Source organism: Petromyzon marinus, chromosome 20 (assembly GCF_048934315.1).
Source record: "Petromyzon marinus isolate PM22_M1 ecotype Great Lakes invasive population chromosome 20, UKy_Petmar_22M1.pri1.0, whole genome shotgun sequence".
Taxonomy (NCBI): domain Eukaryota; kingdom Metazoa; phylum Chordata; class Hyperoartia; order Petromyzontiformes; family Petromyzontidae; genus Petromyzon; species Petromyzon marinus.
In genome coordinates this window covers 1,359,744-1,385,053 of record NC_133686.1, presented here as the reverse complement: position 1 = coordinate 1,385,053, position 25,310 = coordinate 1,359,744, and the positions used below count along the sequence as shown (strand labels likewise).

At 51.0% G+C, this 25,310-nt stretch overlaps 1 protein-coding gene across 1 annotated transcript; it reads right to left on the bottom strand.

Annotated features, from left to right (window-relative positions):
• On the bottom strand, positions 1-23,004 carry LOC116944044 (solute carrier family 66 member 2-like). The gene is made up of 6 exons (XM_076068194.1): positions 21,167-23,004; positions 16,769-16,923; positions 12,318-12,537; positions 10,509-10,689; positions 919-978; positions 1-195 (listed from the first exon to the last, which is right to left on the bottom strand). Exons 1-6 carry the CDS (start codon positions 21,328-21,330, stop codon positions 1-3), a joined length of 975 nt encoding a protein of 324 aa, XP_075924309.1. The 5' UTR covers positions 21,331-23,004.
• Positions 23,005-25,310: the final 2,306 nt, after the last annotated feature.

Sequence of the window (25,310 nt, the reverse complement as noted above, 5' to 3'; positions counted from 1 at the left end):
TTAGGGGCAGGGCTGGGTGAGGGCGCTGGGGCCGCGAGCGGATTGGAGCGCCAGAGCGCGACAATAGATTTGGCCCTCGCCATATTTTTGTTCGCAGTCGCGCCGTTTCGCTCCGAGCTTCCAATCCATTCGCCGGTCCGCGTCGCGCCGCCAGACGATGACGCAGCTCCGGGCAGCAGCGAGCAGTGGCATCCGCTTGAGAGCCCGGATAAACCGCGGGTCGTCTCGGTGGCTCAACATCGGATTCGAACCCAGGTCCGCGGCTGTCCCAGCTCAGCGTTTATAACCTCCCGCACCTGAATCCACCAGGCCACTTTTCCTGAATGTTTGGGACAGGCCCACGCTCAATCCACTGCTGGATGAAGGCCTCCCCGACACCCCCTCCTCGCCCCACCACCTACCTGTCACCATCTCTCACAGCCCTGCAATGCAACAATCCATTTGGCACCGACACGATGAGCTGATTTCATTGCTCCATCTCCCTCGGGGTTACACCCTCTCGTGCACCCCTGACGTACGTCTCCCTCTCTCTGTGTCTCTTCCTCCCTCTCTGTCTCCCCTCTCCCCCCTCCTGTCCCTCTCCCCCCCCCCACTCCTGTGTCTGGTTGTAACAATGAATGGAGACACGGGTTGGGATGTACCGATGCGTGACCCGTGCCGTGAGCAGCTACCCCGTTGCGTGTCCTCCTCATCCTCCTCAGACCGTGTCGATGGGAGGTCGCTAACTCACGTGGTGACTCCTGAGAGAGGCGTATCGATTGGCTGTGTGTGTGTGTGTAATGACGAGAGACAGAGAGATAGAGACGGATGAATTGATGCGTGTGTGGGCGAGAGTTCGGCGGCAATACGCCGATGAAGACGCAGTTCGTGTCGTGTCGTCTCGCTCGGCCGGTCGGCCGGCCGGGCGTGCTGCCTCACCTCGTGCGCCGCGCCAGCCTTCATCCGTGCCACTCGCTCGTAGCAGTTGCCTCCTACAGCCTGTTAAGGCGACACGGGGGGAGGGATCGTTGTCTTGAACGGGAGTGCGTACAGTCTGTTAAGGCTCTACGTGAGATCTTTGACCCAGCAGTCAGCGAGACTAGGGGGGAGATATTTAACTTCATTTTTACATGGGGCCACGGTGGCTAGGAGATGTTAACTACATCGCCTGGTATACAGGAGGTTGTGGGTTCGATCCCGACCGTGATGCCTGCTGCTGTATATTTGGAGAGTTTGTGTGTGTCTCTCCGTGGTTGCGTGGATTTTTCTCCGAGTCCTCAGGTTTTTCTCTCCGCGTTTAGAATCAACATCACCACGCGTTCAGATCATTTGGCTGCTATAAATGTCCACGTGGTGATAATCCACTATCATTTGTGACCAGGTCGCTTCTGAAAACGAGCGACACTGTTCGGCGGGCCTCACCTGGTAGAATAACAGAATAGTAGCGAATCATTTATCCGAGTGGTGGAGAAAGGAAGAGTGGAGGGGGGGGGAGGACAAACGGCTCCTGAGATTTCCTAATGGATTCCTCGTTCGCCACCTGCGCGTGGCTCGGCAAATCCTTGCTACGACAAACACAAAACAACCAAAACGCACCCGCGGCCATGAGATTACATTTTTTTTATTTTTTGTAATGAAACTTCGCGTGAGGTTGCTTTCGGCCAGAAAACCCCCCTAGACGATACAACAACAACAAAAAACAGTGTACAACAAAATAGCCCTTTCGTTGTGGTTGTTGTGAGTAAGGCAGAGAGCGGCACGAGTTGGCGGGACTCGGAGAGCCGGAGCGCGAACGCGGCTCCAGCCACGCCGCGTTCCAGTTGCTGTCGGAGGCCGAGCCCAGCGTAGCGCCGAGAGATTGGCGCTCGCTCACTCGCTCGCTCGCTCTCTCTGGCCACCTCGCGACCACCACCTCGCCCGGATTATAAGACGCACCTTCGTGAATTTTAAGAGCAACCGTTGCACGGTGCGTCTCGTGATCCCGGCGGGGTGTTTGTGTGTTTCTCTTTGGCGGGGAAGGGGGGAGCGGTGGTGCCGTGGTTAGCGCACCGCGCTGCAAGCCCAGCCGCACGAATTCGATCATCGCTCACGGCCAACACCGGTGACGAATATCTGAACCGATAGAGGGCATCTCCTGTGTCGACTCGGACTGGAATGGGTCAGGCTATACGGGTGATCTTTTGCCTTTGTACGAGTGTACGTTTTTGTCTTGTACGTGTGATGGTGTGTGTTTTTGTCTTGTACGTGTGATGGTGTGTGTTTTGTCTTGTACGTGTGATGGTGTGTGTTTTTGTCTTGTACGTGTGATGGTGTGTGTTTTTGTCTTGTACGTGTGATGGTGTGTTTTTTGTCTTGTACGTGTGATGGTGTGTGTTTTTGTCTTGTACGAGTGTACGTGTGGTTTTGTCTTGTACGTGTGATGGTGTGTGTTTTTGTCTTGTACGTGTGATGGTGTGTGTTTTTGTCTTGTACGTGTGATGGTGTGTGTTTTTGTCTTGTACGTGTGATGGTGTGTGTTTTTGTCTTGTACGTGTGATGGTGTGTGTTTTTGTCTTGTACGTGTGATGGTGTGTTTTTGTCTTGTACGTGTGATGGTGTGTGTTTTCTGAGCGGGTGTAACAGAGCGTGTGCGTTACGGTGAAAGCGCGCGTGTGTGTGATATGTAAACATTGCCACTAGGGAGACAAAGATGGCCGGGCATGGGGTTGGCCACACAACCCCCCCCCCTCCCCGCCCCTTGCGTTCCGCGTCCGCCTTTTATTCGGCGTTGACTCACAGCAACTTGCTCTATCGGTCTGTCGACCCAGGGGGTGGCTTCGTGTGCCTGTGTTAGCGTGAATGTGTTCGTGCGACCCATATTTAAAAGAACCTTTGACGGCAGGAAATACTGTGTGTGTGCTATCCGAACGCTTCTTGTGATCCGGATAATACCGTGGACGATTAAGCCGACGACGGATATACCTCCCTGAGAAACCGCAAAAATACTCACAAATGTATTATTAACACACCTGCAGAGCAGCTGTAACCCATTAATGGCAATAATATCACACAGCCTTTGTGCCAGTCAATCCACTGCTGGATGAAAGCTTCCTCCGTTTATCCGTGTCGCTCGCGGGAGGAGTTTGACCATACTTCACCACGCTGGTCAGTACGGTGTGATGAATGGGGGAGGGGCGAGGTGGGGGTGGGTGGACGCAGGCAACCCCGGTTCTGGACGATCGCCGTAGCCAGGAATCGAACTCTTTGTTTGCTGGGATCGATAGCGCGGCGCGCAACTCCCTTGACCAACGGTGACGTCATTCGCACGGATGGCCCCGAAGAGTTATAAATAATAAATAAATAACTGCGCTGTTCGATATCCCTGATTGGGGGGGGGGAGGCTACGTCCACACAGAGGGGATACTGGGGGTGCACACTGAAGCCTCTGGTTTTCAGCCTCCCCCCCCCCCCATATATACCATCGTCCCCCCCTTCCCCACCACCTCCCAATATATGTATATGATGGTTGTATGGCAAGATTATATTGCTCCTATAACAAACAATAACAGTGGCCATAAACTACATCTCGAGTGTATAAAATAGGTGCTAGGTTCAGCCATGGCCCTTGTATCATAGCACACGGCTGTTCTGTAGATGGCGTGCTTAGATGTTCAATGTGCTGAAGAAGGGAGATTGCCTGAAACGTCGTAACCTATATATTTAATTCCCTTGTTTGTTTTTTTGTTAAGGCCAGATTTGGCGAGGAATGTTGAGATGGTCTGTGTTTATTATGTTTAACACGTAGCCTTTCGCGACCAATGTCATCCATAATAGAGGTTTTGCTAGTTGGCTGTGTCGGGTGGTGGCGGGTTTAACAACACATTTATATATATATTTGTCTATTGTTGTGCACCCACGCAGCAGCGGCAGCATCGCCAAGTGATCGGTTGTGATGCATCGAGAGTCTGTGCAGGCTACACGGGGGACCTTTGTCTTTGTGTGCACACCTGCGTGAGGGCGAACACGTGCCGGAGAGAGACAGCTCACAGCGTGGATCATCTCCGTCTCTCTGTCTCTCTCGCGGCGATAAGTAACACCGGTGGTTTGGTACGAACACTCTACACACGTCTACACGCACCCATTCACACTGATGGACAACACGCATCCATTCACACTGATGGACAACACGCATCCATTCACACTGATGGACAACACTCATCCATTCACACTGATGGACAACACGCATCCATTCACACTGATGGACAACACGCATCCATTCACACTGATGGACAACACGCATCCATTCACACTGATGGACAACACGCATCCATTCACACTGATGGACAACACGCATCCATTCACACTGATGGACAACACGCATCCATTCACACTGATTGACAACACGCATCCATTCACACTGATGGACAACACGCATCCATTCACACTGATGGACAACACGCATCCATTCACACTGATGGACAACACGCATCCATTCACACTGATGGACAACACGCATCCATTCACACTGATGGACAACACGCATCCATTCACACTGATGGACAACACGCATCCATTCACACTGATGGACAACACTCATCCATTCACACTGATGGACAACACGCATCCATTCACACTGATGGACAACACGCACCCATTCACACTGATGGACAACACGCATCCATTCACACTGATGGACAACACTCATCCATTCACACTGATGGACAACACGCATCCATTCACACTGATGGACAACACGCACCCATTCACACTGATGGACAACACGCATCCATTCACACTGATGGACAACACTCATCCATTCACACTGATGGACAACACGCATCCATTCACACTGATGGACAACACGCACCCATTCACACTGATGGACAACACGCATCCATTCACACTGATGGACAACACTCATCCATTCACACTGATGGACAACACGCATCCATTCACACTGATGGACAACACTCATCCATTCACACTGATGGACAACACGCATCCATTCACACTGATGGACAACACGCACCCATTCACACTGATGGACAACACGCATCCATTCACACTGATGGACAACACTCATCCATTCACACTGATGGACAACACTCATCCATTCACACTGATGGACAACACGCATCCATTCACACTGATGGACAACACGCATCCATTCACACTGATGGACAACACGCATCCATTCACACTGATGGACAACACGCATCCATTCACACTGATGGACAACACGCATCCATTCACACTGATGGACAACACGCATCCATTCACACTGATGGACAACACGCATCCATTCACACTGATGGACAACACGCATCCATTCACACTGATGGACAACACTCAACCATTCACACTGATGGACAACACGCATCCATTCACACTGATGGACAACACGCATCCATTCACACTGATGGACAACACGCATCCATTCACACTGATGGACAACACGCATCCATTCACACTGATGGACAACACGCATCCATTCACACTGATGGACAACACGCATCCATTCACACTGATGGACAACACGCATCCATTCACACTGATGGACAACACGCATCCATTCACACTGATGGACAACACGCATCCATTCACACTGATGGACAACACTCAACCATTCACACTGATGGACAACACGCATCCATTCACACTGATGGACAACACGCATCCATTCACACTGATGGACAACACGCATCCATTCACACTGATGGACAACACGCATCCATTCACACTGATGGACAACACGCATCCATTCACACTGATGGACAACACGCATCCATTCACACTGATGGACAACACGCATCCATTCACACTGATGGACAACACGCATCCATTCACACTGATGGACAACACGCATCCATTCACACTGATGGACAACACGCACCCATTCACACTGATGGACAACACGCATCCATTCACACTGATGGACAACACGCATCCATTCACACTGATGGACAACACGCACCCATTCACACTGATGGACAACACGCATCCATTCACACTGATGGACAACACGCATCCATTCACACTGATGGACAACACGCACCCATTCACACTGATGGACAACACGCATCCATTCACACTGATGGACAACACGCATCCATTCACACTGATGGACAACACGCATCCATTCACACTGATGGACAACACGCATCCATTCACACTGATGGACAACACGCATCCATTCACACTGATGGACAACACGCATCCATTCACACTGATGGACAACACTCACCCATTCACACTGATGGACAACACGCATCCATTCACACTGATGGACAACACGCATCCATTCACACTGATGGACAACACGCATCCATTCACACTGATGGACAACACGCATCCATTCACACTGATGGACAACACGCATCCATTCACACTGATGGACAACACGCATCCATTCACACTGATGGACAACACTCACCCATTCACACTGATGGACAACACTCACCCATTCACACTGATGGACAACACGCATCCATTCACACTGATGGACAACACGCATCCATTCACACTGATGGACAACACGCATCCATTCACACTGATGGACAACACGCACCCATTCACACTGATGGACAACACGCATCCATTCACACTGATGGACAACACTCACCCATTCACACTGATGGACAACACGCATCCATTCACACTGATGGACAACACGCATCCATTCACACTGATGGACAACACGCATCCATTCACACTGATGGACAACACGCACCCATTCACACTGATGGACAACACGCATCCATTCACACTGATGGACAACACGCATCCATTCACACTGATGGACAACACGCATCCATTCACACTGATGGACAACACGCACCCATTCACACTGATGGACAACACGCATCCATTCACACTGATGGACAACACGCACCCATTCACACTGATGGACAACACGCATCCATTCACACTGATGGACAACACGCATCCATTCACACTGATGGACAACACGCATCCATTCACACTGATGGACAACACGCACCCATTCACACTGATGGACAACACGCATCCATTCACACTGATGGACAACACTCACCCATTCACACTGATGGACAACACGCATCCATTCACACTGATGGACAACACGCATCCATTCACACTGATGGACAACACGCATCCATTCACACTGATGGACAACACGCACCCATTCACACTGATGGACAACACGCATCCATTCACACTGATGGACAACACGCATCCATTCACACTGATGGACAACACGCATCCATTCACACTGATGGACAACACGCACCCATTCACACTGATGGACAACACGCATCCATTCACACTGATGGACAACACGCACCCATTCACACTGATGGACAACACGCATCCATTCACACTGATGGACAACACGCATCCATTCACACTGATGGACAACACGCATCCATTCACACTGATGGACAACACGCATCCATTCACACTGATGGACAACACTCACCCATTCACACTGATGGACAACACTCACCCATTCACACTGATGGACAACACGCATCCATTCACACTGATGGACAACACGCATCCATTCACACTGATGGACAACACGCATCCATTCACACTGATGGACAACACGCACCCATTCACACTGATGGACAACACGCATCCATTCACACTGATGGACAACACTCACCCATTCACACTGATGGACAACACGCATCCATTCACACTGATGGACAACACGCATCCATTCACACTGATGGACAACACGCATCCATTCACACTGATGGACAACACGCACCCATTCACACTGATGGACAACACGCATCCATTCACACTGATGGACAACACGCATCCATTCACACTGATGGACAACACGCATCCATTCACACTGATGGACAACACGCATCCATTCACACTGATGGACAACACGCATCCATTCACACTGATGGACAACACGCATCCATTCACACTGATGGACAACACGCATCCATTCACACTGATGGACAACACTCACCCATTCACACTGATGGACAACACTCACCCATTCACACTGATGGACAACACGCATCCATTCACACTGATGGACAACACGCATCCATTCACACTGATGGACAACACGCATCCATTCACACTGATGGACAACACGCACCCATTCACACTGATGGACAACACGCATCCATTCACACTGATGGACAACACTCACCCATTCACACTGATGGACAACACGCATCCATTCACACTGATGGACAACACGCATCCATTCACACTGATGGACAACACGCATCCATTCACACTGATGGACAACACGCACCCATTCACACTGATGGACAACACGCATCCATTCACACTGATGGACAACACGCATCCATTCACACTGATGGACAACACGCATCCATTCACACTGATGGACAACACGCATCCATTCACACTGATGGACAACACGCATCCATTCACACTGATGGACAACACGCATCCATTCACACTGATGGACAACACTCACCCATTCACACTGATGGACAACACGCATCCATTCACACTGATGGACAACACGCATCCATTCACACTGATGGACAACACGCATCCATTCACACTGATGGACAACACGCACCCATTCACACTGATGGACAACACGCATCCATTCACACTGATGGACAACACGCATCCATTCACACTGATGGACAACACGCATCCATTCACACTGATGGACAACACGCATCCATTCACACTGATGGACAACACGCATCCATTCACACTGATGGACAACACGCATCCATTCACACTGATGGACAACACTCACCCATTCACACTGATGGACAACACGCATCCATTCACACTGATGGACAACACGCATCCATTCACACTGATGGACAACACGCATCCATTCACACTGATGGACAACACGCACCCATTCACACTGATGGACAACACGCATCCATTCACACTGATGGACAACACGCATCCATTCACACTGATGGACAACACGCATCCATTCACACTGATGGACAACACGCATCCATTCACACTGATGGACAACACGCATCCATTCACACTGATGGACAACACGCATCCATTCACACTGATGGACAACACGCATCCATTCACACTGATGGACAACACGCATCCATTCACACTGATGGACAACACGCATCCATTCACACTGATGGACAACACGCATCCATTCACACTGATGGACAACACGCATCCATTCACACTGATGGACAACACGCATCCATTCACACTGATGGACAACACGCATCCATTCACACTGATGGACAACACTCACCCATTCACACTGATGGACAACACGCATCCATTCACACTGATGGACAACACGCATCCATTCACACTGATGGACAACACGCATCCATTCACACTGATGGACAACACGCACCCATTCACACTGATGGACAACACGCATCCATTCACACTGATGGACAACACGCATCCATTCACACTGATGGACAACACGCATCCATTCACACTGATGGACAACACGCATCCATTCACACTGATGGACAACACGCATCCATTCACACTGATGGACAACACGCATCCATTCACACTGATGGACAACACGCATCCATTCACACTGATGGACAACACTCAACGTGTAGTCGACGCAGACTGTTGCGGCTAGTGCTCGCGAGCACCAAATGAAGGCAAGGCCACACGACGCAAATATACCCCCCCAGTATAGGCTGAACAGACTGTTGGGGCAAATTCTGTTCACGAGGAGCACCTAATTAAGGTCGGTAGGGCTTCACGAGGGGGTGGGTGGCCAGCACCACACCCGGCTGCCTTTGTCTTTTCCTCTGCCCTCCAGTGGTTATGTTTACACATCACCCTGGCTACTGATTAAGGCTGAGTCGACACATGCACACACAGACAGACACATATACACACACGCACGTCTATCCATTCACCAACCACGTTCGCTTTTGTGAGCAAATCCAAAACCGGGGTTGATGTTTTTGTTGTCTTGTTCGGCCCATCGACTTGACGGGGAAACGTGGAGGAGTTTTGCACACCACGTGGGTCTGTGACGCGTGGCAACTCGACAAATCAATCCGCCCTCGTGCTCTAGAAATGAATCCTGCAAGGGCAGAGGAGCAGCCCCTGCAATTGCTTTGCTCACTTCACTGCTGGCCGCCGTTAAGAGGGAGCGCCAGAGAGAGAGAGCGAGAGACCCATCATCTCCCACGCTAGCGAGACGTCCTTGGAAGTGGGTGGGAGTTCCCACACTTTACCCCACCAACACGCGACATACCGATCTCCGATTGAGCACTGGTGGCTACGTACAGTGAGAAAAAAAGTTAAACGTAGTACGTCATCCGTAACACCTGCGGTGGAACGCAACCGCGTGGGTGGACCGTGGCCAGGAAACGTCCCCCACCCCATTTGGGTCTCAAACTTCCGAGCCGGGAGATCCAATGACGACCTCCCTGAAGCTGTCCACCCGTGATGACGCAACACGGGGCCCAGCGCAGGCTCTCAGAGCCACGTCTCACTCGCCCTTGAGCCCCCACACCCCCACCACCTCCTCCTGCTGCTGCTGCTGCTGCTCCTGGCCCCCCCGCCCGGCCCCCGCCGACCCCCCAGCCCCCGCGTGACGTCCGGCCCGCGTGGCCGTAGCGTGCCACCTGTGCCAGGATGGCGACGTCCATGCACACCTGGGTCACTCCGCACGCCCGGAACTGCAGCGGCGCCGCGTTCGCCACGAAGTAGAACGTCTTGAAGACGTCTCCCACCAGCCACAGCAACACCATGGCCACGCTGGGGGGGGCGGGGGAGGGAAATAATGGAGGGTGGGGGAGTCAGGGGGAGCAGCCTCCGCCATCTTTGACAGAATCCCAAGGCGCGAGGTTTCACAGCCAGCGTGAGTGGGGTCCGCGTGACGTCATGGGAGGTATTCGGGGACCTCCAAGGAATTCGTCTCCCCCCCCTTCACCTCCCAGCGGGGGGGGGGGGGGGGGCAGGAGGGTTCAGGGCCCCACCACTTCCGTTCTTCCCAACGCGTTAATGTCACGAGATGCAAAACTAAAATTTGACGGCAGGATTTGGAAATTGCCCACGCGCCGATTTGACAGCGACACACACCGAGGGGGGGGGGAGTAGAGGGGGGGGAGTAGAGGGGGGGGGCTTGCCCACGTGCGCCCCACACAACTGGCGCTGCGCTGCTGCTGATGCTAATGATGATGGCGAGTAGGTCGTGGTGCTGCTGCTGATGATGATGATGATCACTTACACGAGCCGCGCGGGTGCATGGGGCGGTTAATTGTAGGGGGCAGAGGCGCAGCTCGCTAATTGGGGAGCTCGCTAATTGGGGAGCTCGCTAATTGGGGAACCCTCGCGGTTTACAGGACCCCGATATTTTACACAAAGGTGCCAACTCACGTCCGGCCTAATAACTCGTGTAAATAATTGGATGTGATTTATATTTATTTCCGAACATATATAACATCTTAATTAATGTTAAGTAACGTATATACAGGCCCGAGTGTGACGGGACAAACGTGACTCGTTGTCTGCTGGGTTGGGGCGAGTGTTGCCCTCCAAGCGGTAGCTCTTTGCCAGCCGCTTCCGCGGGCCGTTCTCCGGCACGGAGGGGATGCACCACCGCCTGCTCTGAGACTTCTTGAACGGATGGGTCGACCCCCGTTGGTCAATCCACTGCTGGATGAAGGCCGCCCCAAGCCCTGGTGGGGTCACCTTTGGGGTTGCTTTGACTATGTTTCACCACGGTGGGGAGCGAGTTGTTTCAAGTCGCGGGGACAATGAAATGCAGTACAATTTACGATTTTTTATTTTTTTTCCCCGCACTGCCCTCTGCTGCCCACAACGTCGCCTCCCCCAGCAGCAGCCTATAGCACCTGTTATGCACCCATCCACACTGTATCCGGGCTCAAGCCTGCTTAGCTTGTAATGTCCGTGTGCGGCCCCGTGTGTCCGTCTGCCTCGCCGCTGACCGCCAGTGCCGCCGGATTGGTTGCCTCGGCGTGGAGGTTCAAGAGGACGATGCCGCCGCACTGCCCTCTGCCGGCCGCCACGCGGAATGCCACGCTGAGTGCACCGAGCGCTGTACCCACGTGCTCTGCGGCGTGCGGGAAATACCACGTGGTATACGGAGGGGGTCGCGTGCACCCCGCGACTGTTGTGTCTCATGCAGTGTGCGGATCTTGTCGGGAGGGGAGTGGAGGTGTGGGTGAGGATTGCAATTGACCCCCACCACCTCTCGACTTTTAAAATCTGGAAATTGCGGAACTGATACCGCTCCTCTCCGCCTCCCCCCGTGTTGTTTGCGTGTTGTACCGTTCTTACCCCGTGTACCCCTTACTGCGGTCAAAGCGGCGTCATAACTCATGGGATTACCTCCCGGGACAGACGCAGATTCCGACTCTGACCTCATGCCCGCGGCGGAACGCGCGCGGTGGATGCGGTACAGCTGCGGGGCGCCCAGCATCGCCTCGCAGAGCAGGGCGCCGGCGCCCAGCACCTCCACGGCCCAGGGGGAGCCGCGGCAAAGCCACGCGCTCGCCACGGCCGCGGCCACGCTCAGCACCGCGGCGCACGTAGCAAAGTCCCAGAACGAGTCCCAGCGCCAGAAGTCTTCTGCGCGCAGGGCTGGGGGAGGAGGGGAGGAGGGATAGGGGAAGGGGGGGAGGGGGGTGAGTGAGGAGTGGGGGAGGAGGATGTGGAGGCTGGAAAGCGGAAATCGGAATCACAATATGTATACTGGGGAAATCCGATGAGCTATAAAGCTCTCTTTCACAGATGTCCAGTAGTAAAAGGGCGGTAAAGGAGGATCCGAAAGGATGAAGTAGGATGATGAAGGATGATGTAGGATGATGAAGGATGATGTAGGATGATGAAGGATGATGTAGGATGATGAAGGATGATGAAGGATGATGTAGGATGATGAAGGATGATGAAGGATGATGAAGGATGATGTAGGATGATGAAGGATGGTGTAGGATGATGAAGGATGATGTAGGATGATGTAGGATGATGAAGGATGATGAAGGATTATGAAGGATGATGTAGGATGATGAAGGATGATGTAGGATGATGTAGGATGATGATGTAGGATGATGAAGGATGATGTAGGATGATGAAGGATGATGTAGGATGATGAAGGATGATGTAGGATGATGAAGGATGATGTAGGATGATGAAGGATGATGAAGGATGATGAAGGATGATGTAGGATGATGTAGGATGATGAAGGATGATGAAGGATGATGTAGGATGATGAAGGATGATGAAGGATGATGAAGGATGATGAAGGATGATGTAGGATGATGTAGGATGATGAAGGATGATGAAGGATGATGTAGGATGATGAAGGATGATGAAGGATGATGAAGGATGATGAAGGATGATGAAGGATGATGTAGGATGATGAAGGATGATGAAGGATGATGAAGGATGATGTAGGATGATGAAGGATGATGAAGGATGATGAAGGATGATGAAGGATGATGAAAGATAATGTAGGATGATGTAGGATGATGTAGGATGATGAAGGATGATGATGAAGGATGATGAAAGATAATGTAGGATGATGTAGGATGATGTAGGATCATGTAGGATGATGAAGGATGATGAAGGATGATGAAGGATGATGAAGGATGATGAAGGATGATGTAAGATGATGAAGGATGATGAAGGATGATGAAGGATGATGTAGGATGATGTAGGATCATGTAGGATGATGAAGGATGATGAAGGATGATGAAGGATGATGTAGGATGATGAAGGATGATGAAGGATGATGAAGGATGATGTAAGATGATGAAGGATGATGAAGGATGATGAAGGATGATGAAGGATGATGATGTAGGATGATGAAGGATGATGTAGGATGATGAAGGATGATGAAGGATGATGAAGGATGATGATGTAGGATGATGAAGGATGATGAAGGATGATGATGTAGGATGATGTAGGATGATGTAGGATGATGATGAAGGATGATGAAGGATGATGTAGGATGATGTAGGATGATGAAGGATGATGTAGGATGATGAAGGATGATGTAGGATGATGTAGGATGATGAAGGATGATGAAGGATGATGAAGGATGATGAAGGATGATGAAGGATGATGAAGGATGATGTAGGATGATGAAGGATGATGATGTAGGATGATGTAGGATGATGATGTAGGATGATGAAGGATAATGTAGGATGATGAAGGATGATGAAGGATGATGTAGGATGATGATGTAGGATGATGAAGGATAATGTAGGATGATGAAGGATGATGAAGGATGATGTAGGATGATGATGTAGGATGATGAAGGATGATGAAGGATGATGTAGGATGATGAAGGATGATGAAGGATGATGTAGGATGATGGAGGATGATGTAGGATGATGAAGGATGATGAAGGATGATGTAGGATGATGAAGGATGATGAAGAATGATGAAGGATGATGTAAGATGATGAAGGATGATGAAGGATGATGAAGGATGATGAAGGATGATGTAGGATGATGAAGGATGATGTAGGATGATGAAGGATGATGAAGGATGATGAAGGATGATGAAGGATGATGATGTAGGATGATGAAGGATGATGAAGGATGATGAAGGATGATGATGTAGGATGATGTAGGATGATGTAGGATGATGTAGGATGAAGGATGATGTAGGATGATGATGAAGGATGATGAAGGATGATGTAGGATGATGAAGGATGATGTAGGATGATGAAGGATGATGTAGGATGATGAAGGATGATGAAGGATGATGTAGGATGATGAAGGATGATGTAGGATGATGAAGGATGATGAAGGATGATGAAGGATGATGAAGGATGATGTAGGATGATGAAGGATGATGAAGGATGATGAAGGATGATGAAGGATGATGTAGGATGGTGTAGGATGATGAAGGATGATGTAGGATGATGAAGGATGATGTAGGATGATGTAGGATGATGAAGGATGATGAAGGATAATGTAGGATGATGAAGGATGATGAAGGATGATGTAGGATGATGATGTAGGATGATGAAGGATGATGTAGGATGATGAAGGATGATGAAGGATGATGTAGGATGGTGTAGGATGATGAAGGATGATGTAGGATGATGAAGGATGATGTAGGATGATGTAGGATGATGAAGGTTGATGAAGGATGATGAAGGATGATGTAGGATGATGAAGGATGATGAAGGATGATGTAGGATGATGAAGGATGATGTAGGATGATGTAGGATGATGTAGGATGATGAAGGATGATGTAGGATGATGAAGGATGATGAAGGATGATGTAGGATGATGAAGGATGATGTAGGATGATGAAGGATGATGAAGGATGATGAAGGATGATGAAGGATGATGTAGGATGATGAAGGATGATGAAGGATGATGAAGGATGATGAAGGATGATGAAGGATGATGTAGGATGGTGTAGGATGATGAAGGATGATGTAGGATGATGAAGGATGATGTAGGATGATGTAGGATGATGAAGGATGATGAAGGATGATGTAGGATGATGAAGGATGATGAAGGATGATGAAGGATGATGAAGGATAATGTAGGATGATGAAGGATGATGAAGGATGATGTAGGATGATGATGTAGGATGATGAAGGATGATGTAGGATGATGAAGGATGATGAAGGATGATGAAGGATGATGAAGGATGATGAAGGATGATGTAGGATGGTGTAGGATGATGAAGGATGATGAAGGATGATGTAGGATGATGTAGGATGATGAAGGATGATGAAGGATGATGTAGGATGATGAAGGATGATGTAGGATGATGAAGGATGATGTAGGATGATGTAGGATGATGAAGGATGATGAAGGATGATGTAGGATGATGAAGGATGATGTAGGATGATGTAGGATGATGAAGGATGATGAAGGATGATGAAGGATGATGAAGGATGATGAAGGATGATGAAGGATGATGAAGGATGATGAAGGATCATGTAGGATGATGTAGGATCATGTAGGATGATGAAGGATGATGTAGGATGATGAAGGATGATGAAGGATGATGTAGGATGATGTAGGATCATGTAGGATCATGTAGGATGATGTAGGATCATGTAGGATGATGAAGGCTGATGTAGGATGATGAAGGCTGATGTAGGATGATGAAGGATGATGTAGGATGATGAAGGATGATGAAGGATGATGAAGGATGACGTAGGATGATGATGTAGGATGATGATGTAGGATGATGATGTAGGAGGATGATGTAGGAGGATGATGTAGGATGATGATGTAGGATGATGATGTAGGATGATGATGTAGGATGATGTAGGATGATGAAGGATGTCCCGTGTAAAATAGCCGCGTAACTGCCTAAAACAGGATCATCCTTTTTAACACGCAAATTAAGCTTACACATCATCATCACTATCATCGTCCGGCATGTGGACTATGCACGATTACGCAGACCATTGTAAGACTTCAGCATCACCAGCCGCCGCAATGATAGCCATTAACAACATCCACCTTCGCTAGGTATCAATACAATACACTACAGTGCACCATCTATGTGAGGGGGGTCAACAGGTGGAAGGGAGGCCATCTATCCCCTCCACTTGTCACCGCAATCGATCCCTGAATCCCTAAAAACCTGAACCCCTAAAAACCTGAACCCCAACGCCAAGGGGATCGCAGACCCCGAACAGGGACGAGGGAACGCCGCCCTCTAGCGGAGAGAGGGGGTGGTGGTGGAAGTGAAAGTGCGGCGTAGAGAGAGAGAGGGTGGTGGTGGTGGAGGAGGTAGAGCAGGAAAAGGAAGTGAAAGAGTGGGAGAGAGAGGGAGTGGGAGAGAGAGTTGACGAGGTGAGCGAGTGAGAGTGGTGACGCGCGCGTCTCACCGACGAGTCTGCGTGGCCGCGTGTCCGTGGCGCGGGGGCTGCCCCCTCCTCCACCGGTGGTGCCCCCCCTCGTGCTCACGTGAAGCATCGCCATCATCACGGCGATCATCACCACGCTCTGCAGCAGCAGCGGCAGCTCGAAGCGCTTCCACACCCTGCGCGCGACAGCAACAACAAGAAGACGGCCGTCTCACAGGCGCAGAGTCGTGATCCTCAGCGGCAGTGATCTATCCACTGCTGGATGAAGGCCTCCCTTATGGTCATCGCTTTCGTTTCAAGTAAATGATTTGCTGCCGCTACTGCCAGCCTAGGGAGCGCCCAGGACTCGTTCAGACATCACCCCCCGCTGATTTTGGCCGTGTTCGGGAATCGAACTCGGGTCGCTGGAAGCAAAGTGCGCGTTAAAGAAAACAACGTAACCTCCACCCCCGAAATATCACCGGGGTAAAAATAAAACAGCCGTGGGCCGATTTGGCAACGGAGCGAGAACACCGAACCGAAATAACTTTTGACTTAAAACTTTCGTGACTGCAGAAATTTATACGAACTAAGTTCACCCCCACCCCCCCACGGGAGCCGCCGCTGCTCGGCCGGCCTGGAGCATGGATGATCGGCGTAAGGCACTTCCACGAGAGTACAAGTTCCGCCTTTCCATAATCTCTCTTCATAATGATAATTAAATATTATGCCCTGCATTGCTCTCAAGTAATCCTATTAACATGCGCATGGACAATTATAATTGTTTTTTACCCTTTCTGGCAATAAATCAGGAGGTGTTAAGCTCAGACACCAAATAGAAACCTCTTGCAAGGAGTCAAGTTCACTGCATTAACCACACACAGCACTTGTGGTGAACGTGCAAACAACACATGCTCTGATCATAGCTGATGGCATTGTCTTTGAAACGGATTGGTCTCCGCCAGAGACAGCAGCCTTCATCATTACCTCGTCTCAACAGTGTCAGACGACAGAAGAACGCCGAAAGACGACCAGTACGAGGACAATGCACGAAGAACAGTACGAGGACAATGCACGAACCCAAGCATTCATAGCTCGGGGTGAGCAGCTTCATGATGGGAACTTTTTGCCAGTATCAAAGTATGAAAAATAAGAAGAGGTTTTACCCTTTCTGGCAAAGTGAAACCTCTTAACGCCTGTTTTATTTCCAGAAAGGGTTAAACTTTTATTCGTATTTTTAATACTTTGATACTGACATAAAGGTCCCATTATAACATGCCTCTATTTAGCTTTATATATAAACATCAACTATGATGAGATGGATATAGATAAGGTTCTAAACGAATTGCCGGAGCTGTTCCGGTAGAAACAAAGCGGTTGTCGATTCAGCGTGCATCACGTGGTCGAGACAAATATGGCCACAGTGCAGTTCCTCAGGAACTGTGATGATTATTTTCCCTATAAGCATCGGCACGGCCACTGTTATTCTCTCTTGGGGTCACTCTCCACTCGAGTCGTTCGCAGATTTTATTTCAGACACGGTGGGCGTCAGGCATGGAGATTGTTGGGGGGGGGGGGGGGAGATACTCAAAACTCGTCGATTTATAATCGATTTTTAATCGATTTTTAGCCACACGACGCCTCGCTCACGTGACGCTCTCGCGATAACGCTGAATGACAACACCCGTCCAGAGTTTTCGGGTCGTGTTGAGACCCAAATGTTGCAATTCCCCCCCCCCCCCCCCAGAAGGCCCCGCGTGGCCCATAAGATATGAAGGGGGGGGCTTTGGGAAGGAGGTGAATGGTCTGATTGTTTGTGTTGTTCCCCGTTCATTGAGTCACTCAACCGCAAAGTCACCCAGTAACTAACGCGCTCACTCAACCGCTCACACATTTACTCGGCCACTCATTAACTCCTTCATGCTGCCACTCATTAACTCATTCACTTTGCTGACGTATCCACTCGCATTTGCCCTCCGCCCCTCCATCCCCTCGCCCCCCGGATCCGCCACTGTCAAGTGCGAGATGTCGCAGCTGGGCTCTGTGAATGTGCCCAGCAAGTGGAAAGACGTCACGGAACGAACGCTCGCCCCCTCCTCCTCCCCACTAAAATTTGCCCGAACCCCCCTCCACTAATATTGCCTCTCCCACAATAATAATAATATTGTTCCTACCACCCTCCACTAACATTGCCTCTCCCACAATAATAATAATATTGTTCCTACCACCCTCCACTAACATTGCCTCTCCCACAATAATAATATTAATATTGTTCCTACCACTCTCCACTAACATTGCCTCTCCCACAATAATAATAATATTGTACCTACCACCCTCCACTAACATTGCCTCTCCCACAATAATAATAACATTGTTCCTACCACCCTCCACTAACATTGCCTCTCCCACAATAATTATATTGTTCCTACCACCCTCCACTAACATTGCCTCTCCCACAATAATAATAACATTGTTCCTACCACCCTCCACTAACATTGCCTCTCCCACAATGATAATATTGTTCCTACCACCCTCCACTAACATTGCCTCTCCCACAATAATAATAACATTGTTCCTACCACCCTCCACTAACATTGCCTCTCCCACAATAATAATATTGTTCCTACCACCCTCCACTAACATTGGCCCAAACCTCCAATCCCCACGAAGATGAGGCCCCTACTCCCCAACTAAAAACAACTTCACCATCATCAGGCCCCAGAGTGGCGATGCTGCCCAGCTGTGGTGCATTCAGCCGCGCCCGTTGCAGAGGCTCGCGGTTCGGATCAAGCGGCCGCCCTGACTTAATGCTGCGGCTGTAGTGAACGGCAAACGATGCTTCCGCTGAATCACGCTGGACGTTACAGATCTCGGGGTCAAACTAGTAAATGACACCGCGAACGACTCGTTTGTGAACTATAGACGACACATCGCCCCTCTGCCGGTAGACTATCCTGGCCCCTTCAGGCCTCCCCTGGCTCGACAAAATACAGGGACTCCTCTACTTACGAACGAGTTAGGTTCCAGAGGTCTGTTCGTAAGTGGAATTGTTCGTGAGTCCAACTTTACTTCTGTCGATTCCAAACGTGTTTGTGCGGCGTGTACACTAAACACGGGGAATGGCTTTTAAACGTTTTATAATCTCCTGTAGATGTTGAGGCCACTGGTTCTTCACGTTCTACAGATGTAGATGCCACCACCGCCATCTATTGCGCAGCGGTTGAACTTACGACTCTCGGTCCGAACAGGCAACTGGACATCCGGACAGGTTTGTTCGCATCTCTGAAAGTTCGTAAGTCGAGTGTTCGTAAGTAGACTTTACCGAAAGACCCAAATAATATGAATTCCTGCAGTCACCAAAGCTTTTAAGTCAAAAGTCACTGTAAGCAACTTGAAACGCCAACTACCACCGTAGAGAACCACAACCATCAACACCACACCGCAACCACCCATCACATCAACAACCACCGCACAACCACCACCGACCAACAGCACCACCACCACCCATTCCATTTTAACAACAAAGGCAAAGATCCCCCATACAGCCTTCACAGACTGTTGGAGCAAGTGCTGTTAGCGAGCAGCTAATGAACGCCCGTACGGTACATGCAGGGGTGGGTGGCCAGCACCACTCCCGGCCGCCTTTGTCTCCCTAGTGGCGATGGTTCGCTGGTCGTGGATCGCGGTATAGGGCTTGGTTCTGTTCAGGTCGTGTTGGGTTCCGGGTTTGGGATGGCGTTTGGCAATTGCCATAATTACAGAGGGGTGGGCGAGGAGGGGAGGGGCCTTGGCCTCGTTACCCCCACGTGTGTTTGTACGAACGTTGAACTTCTTTCGCACCGTACGTAGCCAATCGTGATTTAATCGGAGGTGCGGGGGGGACGACAACAACAACACTAAACACGCGAGTTGTTGAGAGGGCGAGAAGGGTGGTGGTGGTGGTGACGGCAGTTTAAACAATGTTTAACTCCTTATCGGCATCTGCATTGTAAAGCACTCGAGCTGGGTGTGACTGGTGGTTGTGATGCTTGTGATGTCCACGATGACGATGATAGTGACACTGGAAACTATCGTCTTGCTCATACCGACGATGATGATGATGATTGTCCTGCTGATACAGCTGTTGGTGATAGTACGACTGGTGATACGGCAGTTGATGGTACTAACGGTGCTACTGATGATACAGCTGATGACGATGATAGTGGTACTGCTGATGATGATGGTGCTACTGGTGGTGATACAGCTGTTGATGGTACTGATAATGCTACTCCTGATACATATGATGGTACTGATAGTGGTACTGCTGATACAGCTGATGGTACCGACAGTGCTACAGCTGATGACGATGATGGTGCTACAGCTGATGACGATGATAGTGCTACAGCTGATGATGATGATGATGGTCGCAACGAGCTCCATCCGTAGCGCGCGCTCGCTCACCAGAACACCACGCGCAGCACGCTGGCCGTGAGCACCACGAGGCAGACGTGCAGAGAGAAGTTTTCTGTTCTCCCGGAGCGGCGAATGGCGAGGTACTGGGGCAGGTAGGGCACGGCTCCCCCCAGCACCATCGCCGCCGAGGCAGCATACTCCCAAACAGTCATTCTTCGGCTCCTTCTCTGCTCCTGCTGCTGATGATGATGACGATACTGCTGCTGCTGCTGATGATGACAACACCTGCTGATGCTGTCCACATGGCCCAGCAGCAGCGCTTAGCCCCAGCCCCTTGTCCAGGAGTCCAACCCTAAAGCCCGCGGGGGGGGTCGCGGCCTCGCGCGGTTGATGAATGCGCGACCCGGGCTGAACCGCGAGCAGGAGGAGGAGGCGGAGGAGGAGGAGGGAGGGAGGGAGGGGCGAGTCGGTGTCTGTGACGATCCCCTTCTTCGTCTGCGCCTTCACGGGCGATTCGAGGTTTGTTTTGCGTTTTGGGGTTAGAGTTCGGAGTGAGGTGAGGGTTGGCGTTAGGAGTAGGGTTTAGGCTGGGGTTGTTGTTGTTGTTACAGTTGGGAGGCTAAGAGATGCAAGTTGTAGTTCGTGTTAGGAGCTTAGTGGCGGGTAGCGTTAGGGTTCGAGCAGACACTGAGTGACTCATTTCAACGATTGTTTGAACGGAACACTTTCGGTTACTCAACCTCCCCCCACCCCCCATTCATCCGGCGGCATAAGCGTATTAATAATTCATTATTATAGTAATTATTCATTATGATAATTATAGTAACTATTAATTATTATTATGATGTGCGACGAGGCTGTGGGCTGGATGAACCTGAAGGCTGTCGCTGCTGGCCGCGTGACCCCTCACGGGCGCCGCGTGACCCCTCACGGGCGCCGCGTGACCCCTCACGGGCGCCGCGTGACCCCTCAGGGGCGCCGCGTGACCCCTCAGGGGCGCCGCGTGACCCCTCACGGGCGCCGCGTGACCCCTCACGGGCGCCGCGTGACCCCTCAGGGGCGCCGCGTGACCCCTCACGGGCGCCGCGTGACCCCTCACGGGCGCCGCGTGACTCCTCACGGGCGCCGCGTGACCCCTCACGGGCGCCGCGTGACCCGCAGCCTCCCGGGGACAGCCGCCACAGCCACGGTTGCGGGCCGGCCGATCACTCTCAGTGCGGTACGCGGGAGCCAGAGGCTGGCACGGGCAGCGAGAGGGGCAGCGAGAGGGGCAGGGATGGGGGGCAGGGAGGGGCGGGCGGCAAAGGCTGCGGTGGGGGAGGGGCAGTGAGCGCGCATGCAGTTGAGAACGCGCTGCGGGCACAATTCAGGTTTGGTCACATACCTGGGAGGGGAGAGAGGGGAGGGAGGGGAGAGTGGAGGGGGTAGGGGGGGCGTAGTGAGGAACAGAATACTGGGAGAGGCAGAGCCGGGGGAGAGAGAGCACACAGGCTAAGAGGGGAGACGCACGTGGGAGGCCAGAAACGGAGAACCGGGGAGAGAAGACAGAGGAGGGGGGAGAGAGAGAGATAAGGGAGAGAGAGAGCGAGAGTTGCTGCACTATCTTGCGGGTGTCCGCCCACACCGCTAACGTTGCCGGGATCCGGTAACGCGAGAAGGCGGTGGTGATGGGAGGAGGCGAGTGGGGGAGACGCGGGTGGTGGTGGGGATGATGGTGATGGTGGGGATAGTGGGGATGATGGTGATGGTGGGGATGATGATGGTGGTGCCCTCGTCTCAACGCCACCGCTCACATCGCCACGGCTCCTCCCTCCGCCTCCTCTTCCGCCTCCTCTTCCTCCTCCTCCTTCGTCCCGCGCCGAGCCTTCCCGGAACGTCACCGCGCACGGAGCGGCGCGTGCGTCACAGGGGGGCGGCGGCGGGGGTGAGGGGAGGGGCTGTGGGGGAGGGATGAAGAAGCAGAGATGCGATGAGCAGAAAGGAAGAGGGGAGTGAGTTTGAGAGACGGGTGATCCCGTGTAGGCAGTTCCCCCGGCTCTCTGTGGTGTGCCGCGTGGAGCAACAAGGGACATCGCCGTGGCAGAGAGGCAGGAGCGTGAGCTCGGTGAGGAACGAGAGAGCCTTCGGGGGAGCCGGGTTGACTCGAGCCGAAAAGACTCGACCTTGTGACCCCGGGCTAGCGCAGCCAGCGCGTGCGTGCGAGTCGCAGGAAGGCGAGAAGCAGAGAGGCGGCAGGGAGAGAGGAGAGGGTCAAGATTGGCGATACTGGGGGGGGGGGGGGGGGGGGAGAGAGAACGGAGAGATAAGAGAGAGAGTTACTCTTTGGTTCTTTCGGTAAAGTCACGTAGAAAATCAAATAATAGAATACGACGTATCGGTTGCAACTCAAGCAACCATCATCAGGTAAGAATGAATGATAAAAACTCAGACACGGGAACAGCATAGGCAGACACACATGCAGAGAGAGACACACACTAACACCTATTCTTGGTTCTTTCGGTAAAGTCACGTAGAAGGGAAACAATAAAATAAGAAGAATAAAAATATATAAAACAATAAAATTCTCACGACGTTTCGACTGCAACACAAGCAATCATCATCAGGTGTGAAATCCACAGCAAGAAAATTTGAAAAAGTGGCGGGTTTTTTTAACGTTAGCACCACGGATAGCGATATGACAGTTTGTTCAGATGGACGAATCCATCTATGTTCGGAAAAGAGGAGGGGGGAGACAAAAATAATGGATGCGGTCTGAAAGCCACTGTAAGCGTGAACAATCAATTAAGACCCGAAATGGTTTATCAAATCCTTCCAATGACTGCTAAGCCAGAATCCAACTTCTCGCTTACAGTGGCTTTCAGACCGCATCCATTATTTTCGTCCCCCCCCTCTTTTCAGAACATAGATGGACTCGTCCATCTGAACAAACTGTCAAATCGCTCTCCGTGGTGCTTACGTTAAAAAAACGCCACTTTTTCAAATTTTCTTGCTGTGGATTTCACACCTGATGATGATGGCTTGTGTTGCAGTCGAAACGTCGTGAGAAATTTATTGCTTTATATATTTTTATTATTCTTATTTTATTGTTTCCCTTCTACGTGACTTTACCGAAAGAACCAAGAATATGAATCCCTGCAGTCACGAAAGCTTTCAATCAAAACACTAACACCTGTTTCTCTTGGTGTGTGTCTCGCTCGGTGTCTTTGTGTGTGTCTCTCTCTGCATGTGTGTCTGCGTATGCTGTTCCCGTTTCTGTGTTTTATCATTCATCCTTACCTGATGATGGTTGCTTGTGTTGCAACCGAAACGTCGTATTCTATTATTATTTGATTTGATTTTCTACGTGACTTTACCGAAAGAACCAACGAGTAATTCCTGCAGTCACGAAAGCTTCGAATTTAGAGAGAGTTGCTAACCGGACTGCGAGGTCAACCGGCGCGGGCCACGGTGCCTAGTAATCCAGGGTTGGTGGATCACGCACGAGAAGGCGGTGTGCTCTACAGCAAGCACGCGGACTCCACCTGCTCCGTCTGAACGGGATAGAGTGTTTCCCCGTCGCACGCGTGCGGTTTCCCCCCCCCCGAGTGCTCCGGCTGCTTCCCACGTGACAGCACTCATTGGCGGACAAAAGCTTGATAGAGGACTACAGAGCGTGGGCAATTGTTTGCGCGAGCTGCTGCCATCACGATCGTCTGTGCCCCCCTCCCTCCCTCCCTCTCTCTGTGAGCTAACGTTTTGGGCAACGACCCTGGTCCAGATGACCACAGACGGCGTGAAAAGGCCGACCGAGAACAAGACTGGAGGTCGCACCCGGCCTTTTGAAAAACAGTGACACATTCGCACGATTGTTACAGTCATTGACGGAGTTTATTGATTCATAGGAGGAAGAAACAAAAGTTGTAAAACAAATCACGCGATAATAATATTATTACAAGTTGATGTTTTCTTATTATTAAGACTTTGGCTTTAGAAAAAACAATTATTTCCCTCTGTCGCCTGCTCAACGACCGCGGAAGCTTGGACAATGAGGAGTGGCCGCTGCTGTGGCGTGTGCGCGTGTTCGGGTTGGTTCCGCGTGTTGTTCTGGCACGAGGTCCGACGTTCCGCTCCACGTACCGGCAGCTTTTATATTCGGTTACTGTGGCAACCTCCCGATCCCTGATGCTCCCAGCACGTGACGTGCTTAGATGCC

Coding starts and splice junctions, on each gene's coding strand:
- LOC116944044 (XM_076068194.1), bottom strand. CDS start 21,330: ATGACTGTTTGGGAGTATGCTGCCTCGGCGGCGATGGTGCTGGGGGGA. Junction 16,924..21,166: donor GTGCTGCGCGTGGTGTTCTG/GTGAGCGAGCGC, acceptor TGTCGCGCGCAG/GGTGTGGAAGCGCTTCGAGC. Junction 196..918: donor AGGCTGGCGCGGCGCACGAG/GTGAGGCAGCAC, acceptor CGGGCTCTCAAG/CGGATGCCACTGCTCGCTGC.